The 15,567-nt window shown below is 42.7% G+C and overlaps 1 protein-coding gene across 4 annotated transcripts in view; it reads right to left on the bottom strand.

Annotated features, from left to right (window-relative positions):
* Positions 1-705: 705 nt before the first annotated feature.
* LOC107992940 (chondroitin sulfate proteoglycan 4) overlaps positions 706-15,567 on the bottom strand; it is a 35,493-nt gene continuing 20,631 nt past the window's right edge. For 3 of the 4 annotated variants that reach the window (XM_017049065.3, XM_062076586.1, XM_062076137.1), the window contains 8 exons: positions 14,190-14,406; positions 10,725-11,319; positions 10,266-10,520; positions 9,049-9,246; positions 8,276-8,477; positions 5,424-8,141; positions 4,942-5,348; positions 706-4,851 (listed from right to left, as the gene is read on the bottom strand). In XM_017049065.3, coding sequence (XP_016904554.2) covers positions 2,875-4,851; positions 4,942-5,348; positions 5,424-8,141; positions 8,276-8,477; positions 9,049-9,246; positions 10,266-10,520; positions 10,725-11,319; positions 14,190-14,406 — 6,569 coding nt within the window. In that variant the 3' untranslated portion in view covers positions 706-2,874. The remainder of the gene's footprint in view (positions 4,852-4,941; positions 5,349-5,423; positions 8,142-8,275; positions 8,478-9,048; positions 9,247-10,265; positions 10,521-10,724; positions 11,320-14,189; positions 14,407-15,567) is intronic. The other variant, XM_062077020.1, reaches the window with a different exon arrangement.

The following is a 15,567-nucleotide window of genomic DNA, read 5'->3' as shown; positions in this document are numbered from 1 at the left end:
TGTAAGTAATTATAAATAAATGGTGATGGGTAGAATAATTCTTTGTGAGACGCATTTCATTTATTTATTTATTTATTCATTGTTGGTTTATTTTTTCCCCTATATTTATTAATTATTAAATTACATTTTATAAATTATTTTACACTTTCATAACGATAAAGATATAAAATAATAATATAATGAAAGAGCGTCTCACATAAATAATTGAATTAATTACGTAATTAATTTTAGATATAGTTTTAATTTTATTTTAAGAATCATTATTTTCCGCGTCGGTTTTTCTTACAATTCCTTTTGTTGTTTTGCACAACGATCAAATATTTGAACGTTTTACAAACACACCAAAAGGAGAATTAATTTAAATAAACAAATTTTTACGTAAAAGGAGGGTGGATGGGACGTCGTGTGGTTAGGGTGGGTCTCCAATATGCAGCAACCTCCACGTGGTGAGACCTGGGTTGGTATTACTTGATATACAATTACTAATTGTAACATACGTGATATAATTATTAATTGTAGAGCAAGTAATATAAGCTAATTGGCTGCAATCGCGATTATATTTTTTAGATATCTCGATTATTTCTTACCTTATCACTGAATGTTATTCATTCTCGTTGTTCATTAAATTAAATTATTTATAATTTATTCTGGATTAAATTGAATTCTGAAATTGAAACAGCTGGGAAAGGAAAAGCTACATTAATATGTAGTGATACGTATATATATTTTTCTATTCAAAATTCTTTATATTATGGAAAGGTATATGGTATGTAATTATGATTTGTTCACTTTATAACATCGCACATTCAGTTTATTTGAATTACAAGAGTAATGCATTCAGTCGGCAGGGAAAATACAATCCTATATAACTATATATATTACACAATATAGAAGTTTGGCACTCGGATCGGTTCATTTTAGGGATGTAAAAAAGCCTAACTGTTCGTTTCTAGCATATTCATTAATCAGCACACATATTTCTGTTAAAAATGTGTTCTCTTTTCGCCACACGAAAATCGAAACTGTCATATTAATGCATATGCTTCGAATTCGCGGAACAGTTTGTCTTCTATTTTTAGGAGTGTATATATTTTATGTTCATGTATAATAATAATAATTGTCGTTATTATTATCATGACCACTATATTAACATCAACGTTAGAGCATTTCCTTAAGTATATATTTCCTAGGGATTTTATAGAAATCATGATTAAGGTCACTGTGAATTTGCGCAGCTCTAAAAGACAAATGTTTAAATATTATTCGTCGAAAAATTGACGAGCGCGCGAATCAACAAGTCGATATCGATTGATCGAGCGATTTATTAATTTACTATTAATACTGAAGAGAGTGTATGAATTCATTGTTGTGCGTTCCATACGCCGATCAATTAATACGGTTTAATAAAATTTGTCGTTGTATTGAAGAATTGATTCACGGATAAATTTTTTCCACGGCGTCATCACGGCTGCTTAATTCACGATTAATTTTCTATCGTCACATAGTATTGACGTAAGAGGATTCATATTCGGTCTATAAGATCTAATAAACTCAACCTTCACGACGTCGACGAGATTAATTTTAGAAAAGGACATCGTTGTTTTTAGAGGAGTAGAAAAATCGTTAAAATGAGCAATGACAGCGTATAAAGTTATATATTTTAAATTTTTGATATTTGAAAATTTAGAAATTATAACGAATCTTTTTGTATACGTTTCAATACGTACATTTCTTACGTGTATGAGAATTTTTTATTCTAATGGTATAAGATCGTGGAAAGGAATAGAGGCGATCTCAAGTGATAAAATGAGAATTTAGAAATCGACGTTATACAATGCGAATCAGTAGAAATACGCGAAAATCTCGTGTAAAAAGATATGTACGAAAACTCGAAGTATCTTTGGTTGTACTGCTCGAACGCGTATATGTAGTATTTTTTTATTTTTTGTTTTTAGAAAAATCGCAAATAACTTCTATATTTTTCTCATATATAAATCTGAAATACGCATTTTGTAATTTTTTTTTTTTTACAAAATTTTACGTGTTGTTATGTATATTTTTCGCGTCTGATAATGTTTCTACGTGTTCCCGATATATTCCTTTAAATATTTTCGTGGCATTTTCTCTCGATACCTTTATCGAGTGTTCGACAATGACTTTTTTTCCCTATTTTTCTTTTTTCATAAAGAAACGATCATTCGTTCAGAAGAGAAGTAAAGCATGAAAGGAAAAGTATCCCGATTGACGTAGATTTGGCTGAGACGAGAACGTTTCGGATCTCGGCATCGAGCCGAGAGAAAAGACAGCGAAATCGACATCGTGCAGGCGTCGTGGGAAAATTCTTTTACAAGACTCGTTAATATCTTAGGCACATTCGATCCACAATAGCGATGATAGTCTCGGGTTTTATATTCTTTTACATTTAACGAGTGTTTAGTTTTCCCGTTAATCGCGGAAGTATTTTTGCGGTACTAACAAGATACATCGCGAAATATTTTACGCGAAAACCACGCAAAATTTTACTAGTTGAATTATATGTATACTTAGCACTCTTGTCAGAATCGCTTATATCGTAACAAAAGAAGAAAAAAATCGATGGAAACTCTGATCCTCGACTTATCGTTAACGATATAAGTATACAATCTTGGATCGCGGAAGAGTCGATGCCGGGAAAAAGAGTTTCCATCAAAATTTCCGATATAAAATGGAGGCTTTCGATAATATCCCCTTTCGCGGAGTCAATTATTATTTTTAGGCACATTAAGACCATAGTTAATCGACGATTAGTCTCAAGGTTTCGTAAGAAAAACAGTCTTCAAATTTGAGAAAGTGTTACGGCCTGTTTCGCTTTAATCGCGAACAGCCCTCCTTTTGCTAGACCCAATATTGATTTCTTCTTAGCAAGGGATTGTTGGTCCTTTGTGCGGTGCTCGATTGGCAAGGTAGATCGGATGTATCGAAACTGCTCCATTCGTCCCCATCCGCGACACCGTACGGATATTTCGCGGAAACATCCATTTCGGATCCTGTGATACTTTCCAGGGGGCTGAGGGGTATCACTTTGCATTGAGGTAGGGTCGACGTCATGGTCGGTAGAACTGGCAATGGAGTACTTGCTGTCACGCTGTTATGATCGTTCGCGTAACGTTTCACGTGAGGGGTGACGGGCATTAAATGGTCCGGAGGTCTTGGCAGAGGCATCACACCCACTGCTGGGGTCGGTTCTGGTTTCTCCTCCTCGGCATGTTTGTATTTATTTTGTCTACACCTAATGGTGATTATCACCACTACACCGAGTAAAAATACGCCTAGAAGCATTCCTAGAATTAACAGATAATCGTTGCTCATGTTGGGCGCGATCGCCATTTCACCCTCGTGACCTACCGGGTCCATTGGACCGCCTAACGTGATGTTATATTCATCCATGTCGAGTTTCACGCGAAAATCGAACTCGCCCACGGCTGGTTGAAAGATGGAGGCCGCTAAGATAAACGCGAAGCTATCGATTACCCCGTCGTATTCCATGGTTGGAATTTTTTTGCAAACCATATAAATCACACCCGACATCACCTCTTGATGAGAGAATTTGCTTACCTCTTTCTCTCGAGTTCCTCGTTTCTCGCCGGACGAGAAGGAACTTCTTATGATCCTCTTTATTTTGCCAAATTTCGGCTTTTTAATAATGGTGTATATCGGATTGCTGCTCGTCAATTTAGCCAATGGTGTGGCATCCATATACTGCAACGTTATTCTAGTCTTCTCGCCTGCCAGAGCGATCATAGGATTTATAATCATGAGTGGTACCACCTTGATGTCAATTCTTATACGCTTCTGTTCGAATCCGCTCAATCGTGCGGTCAGCTCGAGACTGTCGTTCGACACGGTCATATCCGTTTGCATAAACATCACGCTTTTCGACAGTAAATCCGTTTGTTTGAAACTAGCCGCCGCTCCATCGCGCACGTACAACACGCCATACTTCGGGGTTGTCGTTATGTCGTAAATGACCAAATCTTGCCTCGCGTTAGTGTCTAGTTTCACAGTGCTCTCGGAAATCAGAGCTACGTTCGATCCTTGCTGCAAATTTACAGGGCCTAACACGGTGACGTTCAGTTTGATAGGTAAAACGTAGACGTTGAACACCGTGTACACCGGGTTGAACCGTCCATCCCAAACTCTGAAGTAAAATGAGGCCGCTTGAAGAGGCCCGTTGTGCTCGTACACCAATCGATTGGAATCAACGTCGTGCTGCGTGAATTTGTTCACTTGACGAACTTCGGAGATATTGTCGTTGAACGGTAGAAGCAATAGACGACCGAACGTCGGCTTGGATATCACGTCGTATACGATTTCTTCTGGCGGAGTGTCCGGATCGGTCGTTAACAAGTTCTCTCTGGTTATCGTTTGATTCTGATTTTGAACCACGGTGATGGACGGTGCGTTTGTGATCAATTTGAATGGCTCGTCGTTGACGGGTTCGATCATCACCGGAATACTGGTGTTGCACAGAAGGATGTGACCGGGAGTCAAGTACAGAGAAAAATTGATACGATCTTCCAAAGTATCCGAGTGATCGTGATAATAGGCGATCTTGCCACCTTCGATCTGGGGTTGAGAGAAAGTGGTAACGTTTAAATCCGGGAGAATCATCACGTGACCGTGACTAGGTTGATTGACCAGCCTCGAGAGTACCACCGGATTCTCGATTCCAGCGTGGGTTTGAAGGAACGACACGATTCCGCTTATGTTCATCACTACCTGAGCCGAACCACCTTCTTCGACCCTCACGTTCTTTATGGAGATATATCTGTCCAATCCACCGCTGGAGACCGAGATATCTACTTGAAATACCTGCGAAGGAAGATGTTAAGTAGAGTTAAAATGATGATTTCATATTGGTCGTTTAACGAGAATCTTAGGTAAAGATAATTATAATCTCGCCTGATTGGTTAAGGATTCCGCGAAATGTGCTTCCACGTCGAACGTGAACGAATCGTTGGCAGTCAGATCCATAAATTGTTTGGTATGTTCGTAGAAAACTTTGCTATTGTTGACATCTGTTTGCGTGAATCGTTCGACGTTCAACCATGCACCCTCGCTCGTCTCCATGATGATTTTTCCAAGATGCGGTCCATTTCGCACCGTATATTTTATCTCCCGAGTCTCGTCCGAGCATTTGGTTAACAGTAATTTGCTCGATATCATTTTTCTGGTCAGCGGAAAAACGTTCAAAGCAACGTTTTGCTCGATGTTCAATCGAATTGGTTTCGTGGTCACCAGTATCGTATAAGATTCCGTAGCGTGTACTCCATCGTAGAGTACGAAATTGAATTCGGCGTCGGATCCATCTGGAAGGGAAAATCTTTTAAGAAATTTAAGTTTACGAAAAAGTAGGAGAAAATTTCTCATCATAATGTACTTACTCGTATGCGTGAACATGACTCTCGACCGATCGATTTGTTCCTGAGTGAAATTGTAAATATCCACCTCCGGGGAAGATTTTAACGAGATTAATCCATTTCGAACTCCACTGACGTTAAATGTTATATCACGCGCCGTGGTATCGTTATCAACAGCCGCTAAATTATCGGGCGTTAACGTGATCGATCCACCTTGCCAAACGGTTAATTTCGTCCTATTAACCAGCACAGGCACCTCGTCGTTAACGGGTTGCACCGTCACCCAAACGTCGAAGGGTTCGCTGGTTTTATCCCCCGCGATGAGGACCATCTTGAACGAATCTCTGGGAAATTCATCCCCGTTGTGTTTGTACACTATTATTCCACCGTTGAGGTGTTTGAACGAGGATTTCTTGGTCTCGGAATTCTTGGTCGATTCCAGAATTGTACCGTGTTTCGGTTTCTCCTCGATTCGAAAATTGGTCACTTTGTTAGAATAGTAAGGGGTGAGGATGGAAAAGTTGGTTTCATCGAGAATAGTACTCTTTCCCTCGACCACCACGATTCCCTTCGCCTCGACGTAAAGTTTTTCCGGAACGATCACAAAATTGACGTTCAGATCGCGTAGCCAAGTTATTCCATTCGTCACATCGACGACAAATTTATCGTTGGTCTGATTCATCACGGATTGCACGTAGAACACGCGACCCTCGTTTATCATGCTTTGATCGAAAGATTTCACCGCGTTTCCGATATAATCCTCTCGAGTCTCGTCGCTATGCTCGTCGTGAATTTGTAGCTCCAGGTATCCATTCTGCGGCCACTCTTTCAAAAAGTATATTATCTCGGACTCTGGTATCTTGGGATGCATGATCTCGAGACTTTTTCTGTTTAACAGGATACTAGTAGCTTCCTCCACGAACACGGTTTTATTGTTTTGAACGATCAACGCTTGCCAATAACTTTCGGGATAAATTTTAATCAGGAACATCCCCTCTGCCTCCGCACCCTTTGTCGATACCTTGAATTTAAAATCATCCCTCGTCAAAGATCCTCCGAGATGTTTGTACAACACTATGCCATAACGCAAATTCTCTTTGTTGAATGCACTAGTTTCTCTGCCGTGCTTCAACAGTACCCCGTGCTTCGGTTTCTCCAGTATCGCGTATTTGATATCTTTGTCCGTTGTGTACACATTCGTTTCAACGTCCAACTCGTTCGGACGAAGAGCGACCGATCGATTGAACTGCACCACGGACCCGTTGCTCTCTCTCAATCTCACGTAAGGTGGGCTGGCTTGAATTTCAAGGACGCCGGCCGTGTAAAAGTAACCGTCGGTAACGCCAAACTCAAATTTTCCGTGGTCCTCGCCCTGATGTTTAAACAATATCTGACCGTCGTCGATGTCCTGTTGACTGAACTCGTGTATCTGCGAGGTGGGATTGGTTATCCTGTATATCCCATTTCTCTGCGTGTCCCTTCTCGTGTACATCAACTCGTTGGGCTTCGTATCGATATCTTTGTCCGTGTAGGCAAGATCCTTGTTGGTGAGCAATCTCTCGCCCTTGGACACCACGTGAAACACCCTGTGAACCACTCGTTCCGGCGCGTTGTCGTTCTTCATCGTCACTTCGACGCGGAACACGCCCACGTACATGAAATCAACAAGGTCCGAGGCGATAGCGACGAATTGGAACGAATCTTCCCTCGTCTCCGAGTCATCGTGAACGTAGTACACTTTTTGGGACGAAAGTTCCTCGGAAGTGAAGTAGGAGGTGTTATTTCGCGAGTGAGACTTGGAATTGTTGGTGACGGTCAGCCAACCGTGATGCGGAACTATCGTCAAGTTGTAGATCAACGATGTAACTCCGTAATCCTTTGGATTCGTTCGAACAATTCTCAGAGGTACTCTGGATCCCTCGTCGACCCTCAGAGTTTCCACGCTGTCCAACGGTTTCACATTCTTGCTCAGGTAATGCCTGAACTTGAACGCGGAGTGTAAGTCGATGCATTGCGGCGCACTCACTTTGAATCCGAATTCATCCAGAATCGTGGAATAGGCCCTCTTGAACAGTCGATATTTCAATTTGCCGGAGTCGATATCCTCTTGAGTGAACGTGTCTCCGACTTCTAGTTTTCGACTCGAAAGGAACAAATTACCGTATCTTGGTCCCATGGTCACGGTAAAAACGATCTTGTTGACCGCGGTTATCAGCGGGTTCGTTTGATACCTTAGATTTTGCCCAGTGACGATCGCTTCCGCCACGTTGGTAAAGTTAATGGGTATCCTCTTGGCTTCTTTCAACTCGAGATCGATGAAAGTGATCCGAAAATCGTAGGTGTGTTGAGCTCTCACCTCTCTAACGCTGGCTTGAAACTTAAACTCGTCCTGATTCGGGCTTCCCTCGTTGTGAAGATATCGTATCGTGTGCAACTCGATGTCTCTGCTCGTGAAATGGTCGACGTTGATCCAGCTGCTCGAGACGTCCTTCAGCTTCTGAATCGTGCCAAATTGCGATTTCGAGACGATGTCGTAACGTATATCAATGGTGTTGTCGTCGGAATTCGTGGTGAAAGAGAGATTGGCCGGTGTCAGGTATGAATAGGACCGATGCACCACGACCAATCCCGTGTTGTGCATCAACTTGATTTCTAAAGGATGAGCCGCCACCCTTAAACTCGCCGGTTCGCTGTTTTCTATACCGTCGCTCACCTGAAGATCGAGCTTCGCGTTCGGTTTCGCTGAAAAACGTAATTGAACCGAATAAACGTTTGAATCGTTAATAAACCGATAATGTCGTGCCCTCGCATAGACAGCAATTAAACGACAATAATGATGTTTGTTTGCATAGTGAATATCGATGAAGTTGCGTTACCGTTTCCACGGTGTACGTATGCAATTAATCCTTGCATTAATTCAGCCTGGGTAAACGTGTCGATAGGTCGCGACGGATAAGTCACTCTTTCCACATATCCAGCATCCGCGTCGGTACGTAAGACCGTGTAAACCAACATGTCTGACGGTGTGTCGGCATCGATCGCCCAAATTAATTCTTTCGTTAAGATTTTCCTCGTGCCCTACGGATAATTAAGTGGATTTAGTTATATTTCCATCGTTTCATCGTTCAATAATTTATATTCTGCTTCGTCCGTCGTATTTCCCTATTTCCGTGTATCTATTAATTTTTGTTGAAACAAAAAATTTAATTTTTATTAATTTAATTTTAGAAGAATTCATCGGATAGAAGCATCAAGATTTTTCATTTCAGAATCGATTTCGAATGTTCGATGTTATATATATATATATATATCGCGAGAATAGATTTTCACGAGGAAAGAAATTATTTCATTTAGGAAGATCGCGATTCTAAGTGGTTAATTAAGGGCAACGACTGGAGCGACTTAAATCGATTTCGTTACGACTCGACCGCCACGTTCGTTCAAAGATACGAATGTTGAAAACAGTCCACAATTTCTTCGATTCCCGATTAATTGATTTAGCGAAAGGTCGCCCGAAGCGTTGCGAAACTGTTTCGCGTCAATTACGTTCACGTGGCTTTGAACTTTTTGATTCATTGGAAAACTTCTTTGCGCGACAAAAATCTCTCGAATTGTATATATATATATGGTATATACGTTTGTGTCTCACCTGAGCGAGTCGTAGCACTTTTGCGGTTAATATTTCGAGCAATGGGGGATCATTAACGGGTGTAACGTTGACGTGAAGCGGAAACCTAAGTCGTCCTTGAAGGTAGCCTGGCAACGCGTAACCAGCTCCTGCCACTAACGTCACTTCCAGAATCATACTGTCCTCCGTGGTTTCACTGCCGTCATGCATATATTGTATCTGCCAAGAAATTTGATCGTAATAACGAGACGATGCGGCACGTGTTGAATAATGTTTCTAGAACGTATAAATATGTATGTGCGTGTGTGCGCCTCTGCTCTCTACCACGAGTATACCGCGCTATAAAGAGTATGCTATAACAACAAGGCTGCGTAACGGAGTCGAGAAATTCATCGAGCGCGGTGACATTAGGGAAAATTAAAAAGGAAATGAGCAAAAAAAAATGGGCCATGAACTGGTCGTTAACGAGACGTTTATTTCATTTTATTTCATGATTTATTCACGACAGAGACGCGGCCATAAGATGAACTTTTCAATCTCCCTTCCCCGGCGAACGGTCTTCTTAACGAACCAATAAACTCTCTTAATATCTCGAGACTCGTGTCTTCCGCGTGGCTTGCCGTTTTTAAAATTAAACTTCCTTAAAGATTCCTTTTGCATTTTTCCATCGGTGAATCATTACCGGTGTTAAATCTGCCGTCTGTTCCCAGTTAGAATTAATTAAAAAGGCGGGGACGGGTTATAAATCGACGATTAGCATAGCGAATCTCGAGGCGCGAATTCCTCCAATTCTCGATACATCCGATCGCAGGAATAAAATTTCGTTTATTCGAACTACGTGGAAAACGTGGTTTAAGGGGATAAGTGATCTCGGTCCCGACGTTCACCCTTACAAAAAAACCGTTAATAAGCGGTGGTGGTGTTTATAAATAGTGCAGTGCCGTTGGATAAATCGGGTGCAAGTAGAAGAGGAACAGACAACCGAGAGAGAGTCGTGACGACACGAGCACGGTACGTGGCCCCCCCACGGTTCTAAAGTTAGGTCCTTGTGCCGCGAACTATCTATAGCTCCGTGATCCTATGACAAATTCGAATAACGTGTGATTTTCTTGGTTATTTTTTTCGTTTTCTCCTCGAATTAATCGGATATAAATTGGTTGATCGGTCGTACGACGTCTAATGGACAGTTGGAAAAAATTTGTTGTTGCGCGAGTAGTAATAGAAAATTTATTCGTTACCTTATCTCGATCGATGTCTCGAAGAGTGAAAGAATGTTCGGTTCTGGTAGTTAAAAGATCCAGAGTCAGTGTACCGTAAGTGGGCGGTGTTATCAAGGTGAAGATAACACCGTCCTCTTCCACCCCATATTTAGCAATGTCTAGTACCATGGCAATGTTATCGCTCGTCACCAGCACGTGTCCTCCTTCGCATACCAATAGGGGACTCGATGAGAGTATTTCCAAGTTCACGGGTAAATTTGCTTTCGAGTAAATCTGAAATTCGAAATTCGAAGCTTCGATGAAAACCGTGTTCGCTTCTTATAGCGATTCCGTTGAAAAAATTTTCTGGGAAAATATGTGGGAGAAATCGTGTCGACGGAAGGAAGGCGTTTCGTTATTAAAAATGTAAAAATCTGTAACGAAAGAAATACATGGAACGATTGCTCGCAACAAGTGATCGAGTGATTTGTTATTTACCTCGTAATCCTCGGCACGATTCGGATTGATACACGATAGTTGGTCACAGTCGCACTTAAACGAGCTGACACCCAGTTGAGAGCAAACTCCCCCGGAAACACAGGGATCAGCCTCGATACAGGGAAATCCCCAAACGCAGCCAACCACGATGCCCTGGCTGATTTTAACATCCGGTAGACCGAGCTCCTTGTTATCCAACATCATATTTCTCAGGCAACCCTTGTAGCTCACGTCACCGGATTTAAGACCTTTCCCGAACGCCTTGGCGCGTTTGTTGAGCTCGGTGCCGCCGATGTACAGGGTGTCTGCCAGATCTAGGTAACGATTCCCGCCGGAGGGCAAGCTGATGGTTTTTTCTTGACGATCAACCGTGATCCCGATTCCGCTCGGGTTGAAATCGACGGCGACCCGGTGCCACTTGCCGTCAGCCACCGGTGTGCCGTGTATCAACTCGGTCGGTCCATTCCCTTTGTTCATCAGAAGTCGAATTTTACCCTCGAACAACTCGATCCCGAGGTAATCGGCGTACGAGGATTGGCCGGTGTTGTAGAGCAGCAGGCCGCTCTCCTCGCCCGTCTTCAACTCGAATTCCCATCTATCGAACAAAGAGTAGGAGGAGGATGGTGAAGAAGGGGGGGTTGATCGAATGGGGCTAAAATTGAAAGGAAGTCGTTCGTCGAACTTCGCTTGGCCGCGACTACGAACTCTCCGTCACGAACCTGTGTAACCGCGCGAGTGAACGCGTGCCGGATACAAAAGCCTAAGCCCAAGATATTAGAGAATAATGTTAAAACTTGCCAGTTAACAACATTCCCGGTTAGTAGTGAGCCAGAGTTAGAATTTCGCAGTTGACTTGTTCGGATCCGCGACTAACGCGTTTCCTTGAATGGACCCGCTTCAAACCGTTAGTGGAGAAGGAGGAGGAGGAGGGGCGCCGCGCGAAACTTGCACTTTCTCGACAGTTTCGAGGGAAATTATCCGATCGTTTGCATCTTTTACGAGGGAAGATTGGTCGATTTAGCGAGCGAAACTCGACTCGAAATTGATTTATACGTATCTAACAAACGTTTGAAAATCCCCCCGCTCGAACATTGATGAAAAAGCGATATTGCCTCCCGCGATGAAAGTAGCGCGTTCGAGTGCGCTATTGACGCGCGATAATCGGATGAAAAGGTTATTAAATCGGCATTAAATCGGCGTGATATTATTTGGAGAGGAAGCTAAATGAATCGTGCGTTAACGAGTGACTTAGGAATATCCCGTATTGGGGATTTTCTCTCTCTCTCTCTCTCTCTCTCTCTATGAAATTTTCCCGTTTAAACGAGAAAAATTGAATGAAAAATCACGATTGTACGAAATTAACGATCATTCTCGAACGATTGAATCGAATCGCGATTAACGTTTTTGTTTACACGATTTATTCAAGTCGAGGTTGGTCAAAAGCGCTTAAGAGGGCCGTCTAAACGACACCGGTGCTTTCATTTCCGACGGGATGTTTGCCGTGGACGCCGCTCGTTCCGTAGCACCGACAGAATTCATCAGAGCTCTAGATATCCCAAGGATGTTCGACGTACAATACATAGAAACGAAGGGGGGAACCAGGATTGTTGGCATTGTTTCGAAACGGTTGCCACGATACGCAACAGGTATTGCGCTGTTACCTTTATTCTCCGAAGCGAGCGTTGAATTAAGAATCGCAACGAGTATGCTTTTAATTTTCCAGAGACAAAGACTTTCGGGATTGTATCTACGTTGCGCGCATCGCGATGCGGCTCGATTCGATTCGAAAGACTTGTGAAACCGCTGCTCCAAATCCTCGGAGAGATAAAAAAATTGCTTCGTTCGGGAATATCGAACCTCGAGGAAACGCGGTCGGATTATCGGTATCGCGTATTTCTTAATCGAGAAAGATAATTTGATTATGCGCGTTTTAATTAAAATTCTCGCGGGAGAAAATTCTACATTTTTATCGTTATTATTTTCAAGGAATTTTACAATATTCGGTTTACAGATATATTTTGCATGCATTGTGATGCGGAATGTTAATTTAAAGGAAATAAAAATAGGATAGACGGGACTATTGGGAGAATATGGTTCGATCGATTAATGACGAACGGCGACAGACGACAGAGTCTAAATATCTTATAAATCATACACACACAACGGGTACAGATATCACGAAGCAAGATGGATCGATACGTGAAGGAGATCTGGCGTATCTTTCCATATTTATTCGATTCTCACAGTGGTATTAATTTCACAAACATCGTTTTTCATTTAGTCGAAGAGATAGAGAGAGAGAGAGAGAGAGAGAGAGAGCAAAAAGAAAAACGGGAAAAAGAGACTAAGAGATTTACTATTGCGATTCGTCGAACCAATCAAACCTCTTGTTCCCAAAAGTCTTTGTTATTCTGAAAAGTGGGATCAAAGTGTTTTCCTAGAGGATACGAGCAGACATCGTTCTAACTAGTAACGATGCCCTCGTTGTAACGTGATTGCGGTTTTTGTTTGGAGCTTTCCAAGATGCTTTGCCAACGTCCCCGTGGGTTTTCACCGTTAAAAAGTAGTACAGACATTCGTCAAAGGTTTTCACAGGGACGTTAAAAACTTTACCGGTATTTTTCAAGGAAGAAATTCATCGGAGATACGTTGGATAAAAAAAAAAAAATATCCATTTTCGATATTGGCCGCTATCCTTCCGACGTGCTTGGTTGCGAAGCATCTTGATAAATATCATATTCTAAATTTAAACAAACCGGCTCGAGTATGACCCAATTTAAATCGAAAGGGAATCGAATTAGCCTTGCCGTCGTGTCGCTATCTCGTTTTTACTTGGCGAAAATTGTTTATTCGATTATTAACGCTTTACCAACGCTTGGCACGGTACACGCGCACGCTAACTTGTAGTCACCGTTTAGTTTTGATAAACGCGCGCTCGACTATTCGCAAACTGGTGCTAAAATTGACTTGGAAACTAAATTTCATATTTATCCCGCCGCTTTAAACGGGGCACGCATCAAATATTGTCGTTAGTTTATATCCATAGCGGTTTGGCCGTCTATCGACAATTTCTGAAACCGCTAATAACAGCTGTTCGGTTGACGAAGTGTCAGACGCGAGGTTCGTTTCTGTAATTTCGTTAGGTCGATTCATTTCCCGATTCGGAAAATCGTGTACGTACATGCACGTGTATACGCGCGTATGTTTCATTGGAACTAATGCTTATGTAAGCGAAATCGATTTGCGCGAACCCGTGATATTTCGAAAGCGAGGAAATAGACGCGACGAGTAATTAAATGGATATGTTTTCGTTATCGGGCAGCTTAGTTTGAATACGAATTAATTTGATTAGTTAGGGAAATATCTCGAAAGATATATTCTTGAACGAGGGATATTCGAGACTCTCGCAAAGTGCGCGTTCGAGTATAATTTACACGATGAAAAGACGCTTTTGGTGTTACGTACTTGGAGCCCGAGCGTGGAATGGGTCTTGGGATCGCTGTGAACGCACCATCCTCCACGAAACTAACTTCCGTGCTCCTCGTAGCGTCGAATTCCGGTGAACAGCTCCACGTAACGGCGGTGGCCTCCGACTGGCCTTTCCTCGACTTGGCGTATTCTATTACTCTGGCGCCATTGTAGATTATGTCAGCCATACAGCCTCGCAAGTAATCCGTGTGTCCTGCGGAACAGAGGGAGAGAGAGAGAGAGAGAGAGGAACATTAGAAATTGAAAGAAAAATGTATTCTCGTCTAGCACGCGTGTACGGATAGAAACACGTTTGCCTCGACGTTATTGGCAGAGGAAAACGCGCGCTCGATTATCGTTGATGCACGCAGAGAAGCACAACGTCTCGAGTCGTTAGAAATCGCGAGAGACTTTCCCGAATTGGCGTTTTCGCAATTGCCTTTGAACGAGGTGCTCGCGCGAGCAAATAACGAAACGGGTCGGATATTAAACTCGATGGCCAGAACTGGATTCTTACAGTCTCGCCGGAACACAGGGAACGCGGTGGCACACTTTGGCACCGGTTCACGAGGTATCATTCAACGGCAGAGGTTTTCGCGAAAGAGTGGTGTAATGAAAGCGTCAGTTGCAAACCGCATCGGGGTTGATGGCCAGATAATCTCAGTTTCGTCGACTGCCAGGAACGAACTGGGCTATCGAATCCACCTACGAATTTACACGCGCGCGATTCGCCAAATACGATTCGTCGAAAGGATGATAATCGTCCGCGCGAGATTGCCGTTAATTTATTATCTCGAACGAGCGAACGTACGCGAACGTCGGTGTTTCGATTCCGAAGATGGATTTACTCGTCCGATCGGAGGGAATCGGAGGTGTTCGCTCGAACGAATCTTATCGTGTTAGGTTGTGGCAGGGTATCGGTCTCCAAGTTGGCTTGATCCGGTTGGCAAGACGTTGTTGACTCGATACCTGCGGCGGGAAACGCATAAGCGAAAATTGAAGGGGTGTTTTGGGACGGGACTCGGTGATGACATTTTCCGGTGTAGTGGTGTATAAACCTCGGCAATAAACCGAGCCGTTCATAGTGCGGTGAATCGTTCATCCCGCAACTTTGCCGCAGCTACCATTCTACGTGATCCTTTCGCGTGCTCCACGATTATATTAATTGGAGAAGTTTCGAAAACGGTTTTTCCTCCGGGCGACTGAAGATACCGCGGATAACCGCTAAATGGACCGAGGTCACTGGAAAATGTCCCCTCTAGGGGAGGGGGAACTCGATACCACCTCTCCTCGGAGTTGGTTTTAAGGATCTGCTCCCGAATGAAACGCGGTACGAAACGTTTTGCGGAACACTCGAGATATAACCCGAGACAAA

The sequence above is a fragment of the Apis cerana genome, linkage group LG1 (genome assembly GCF_029169275.1).
Source record: "Apis cerana isolate GH-2021 linkage group LG1, AcerK_1.0, whole genome shotgun sequence".
NCBI lineage: Eukaryota > Metazoa > Arthropoda > Insecta > Hymenoptera > Apidae > Apis > Apis cerana.
The sequence above is the reverse complement of the archived record's forward strand: the minus strand, read 5'-3'. Positions and strand labels throughout refer to the sequence as shown.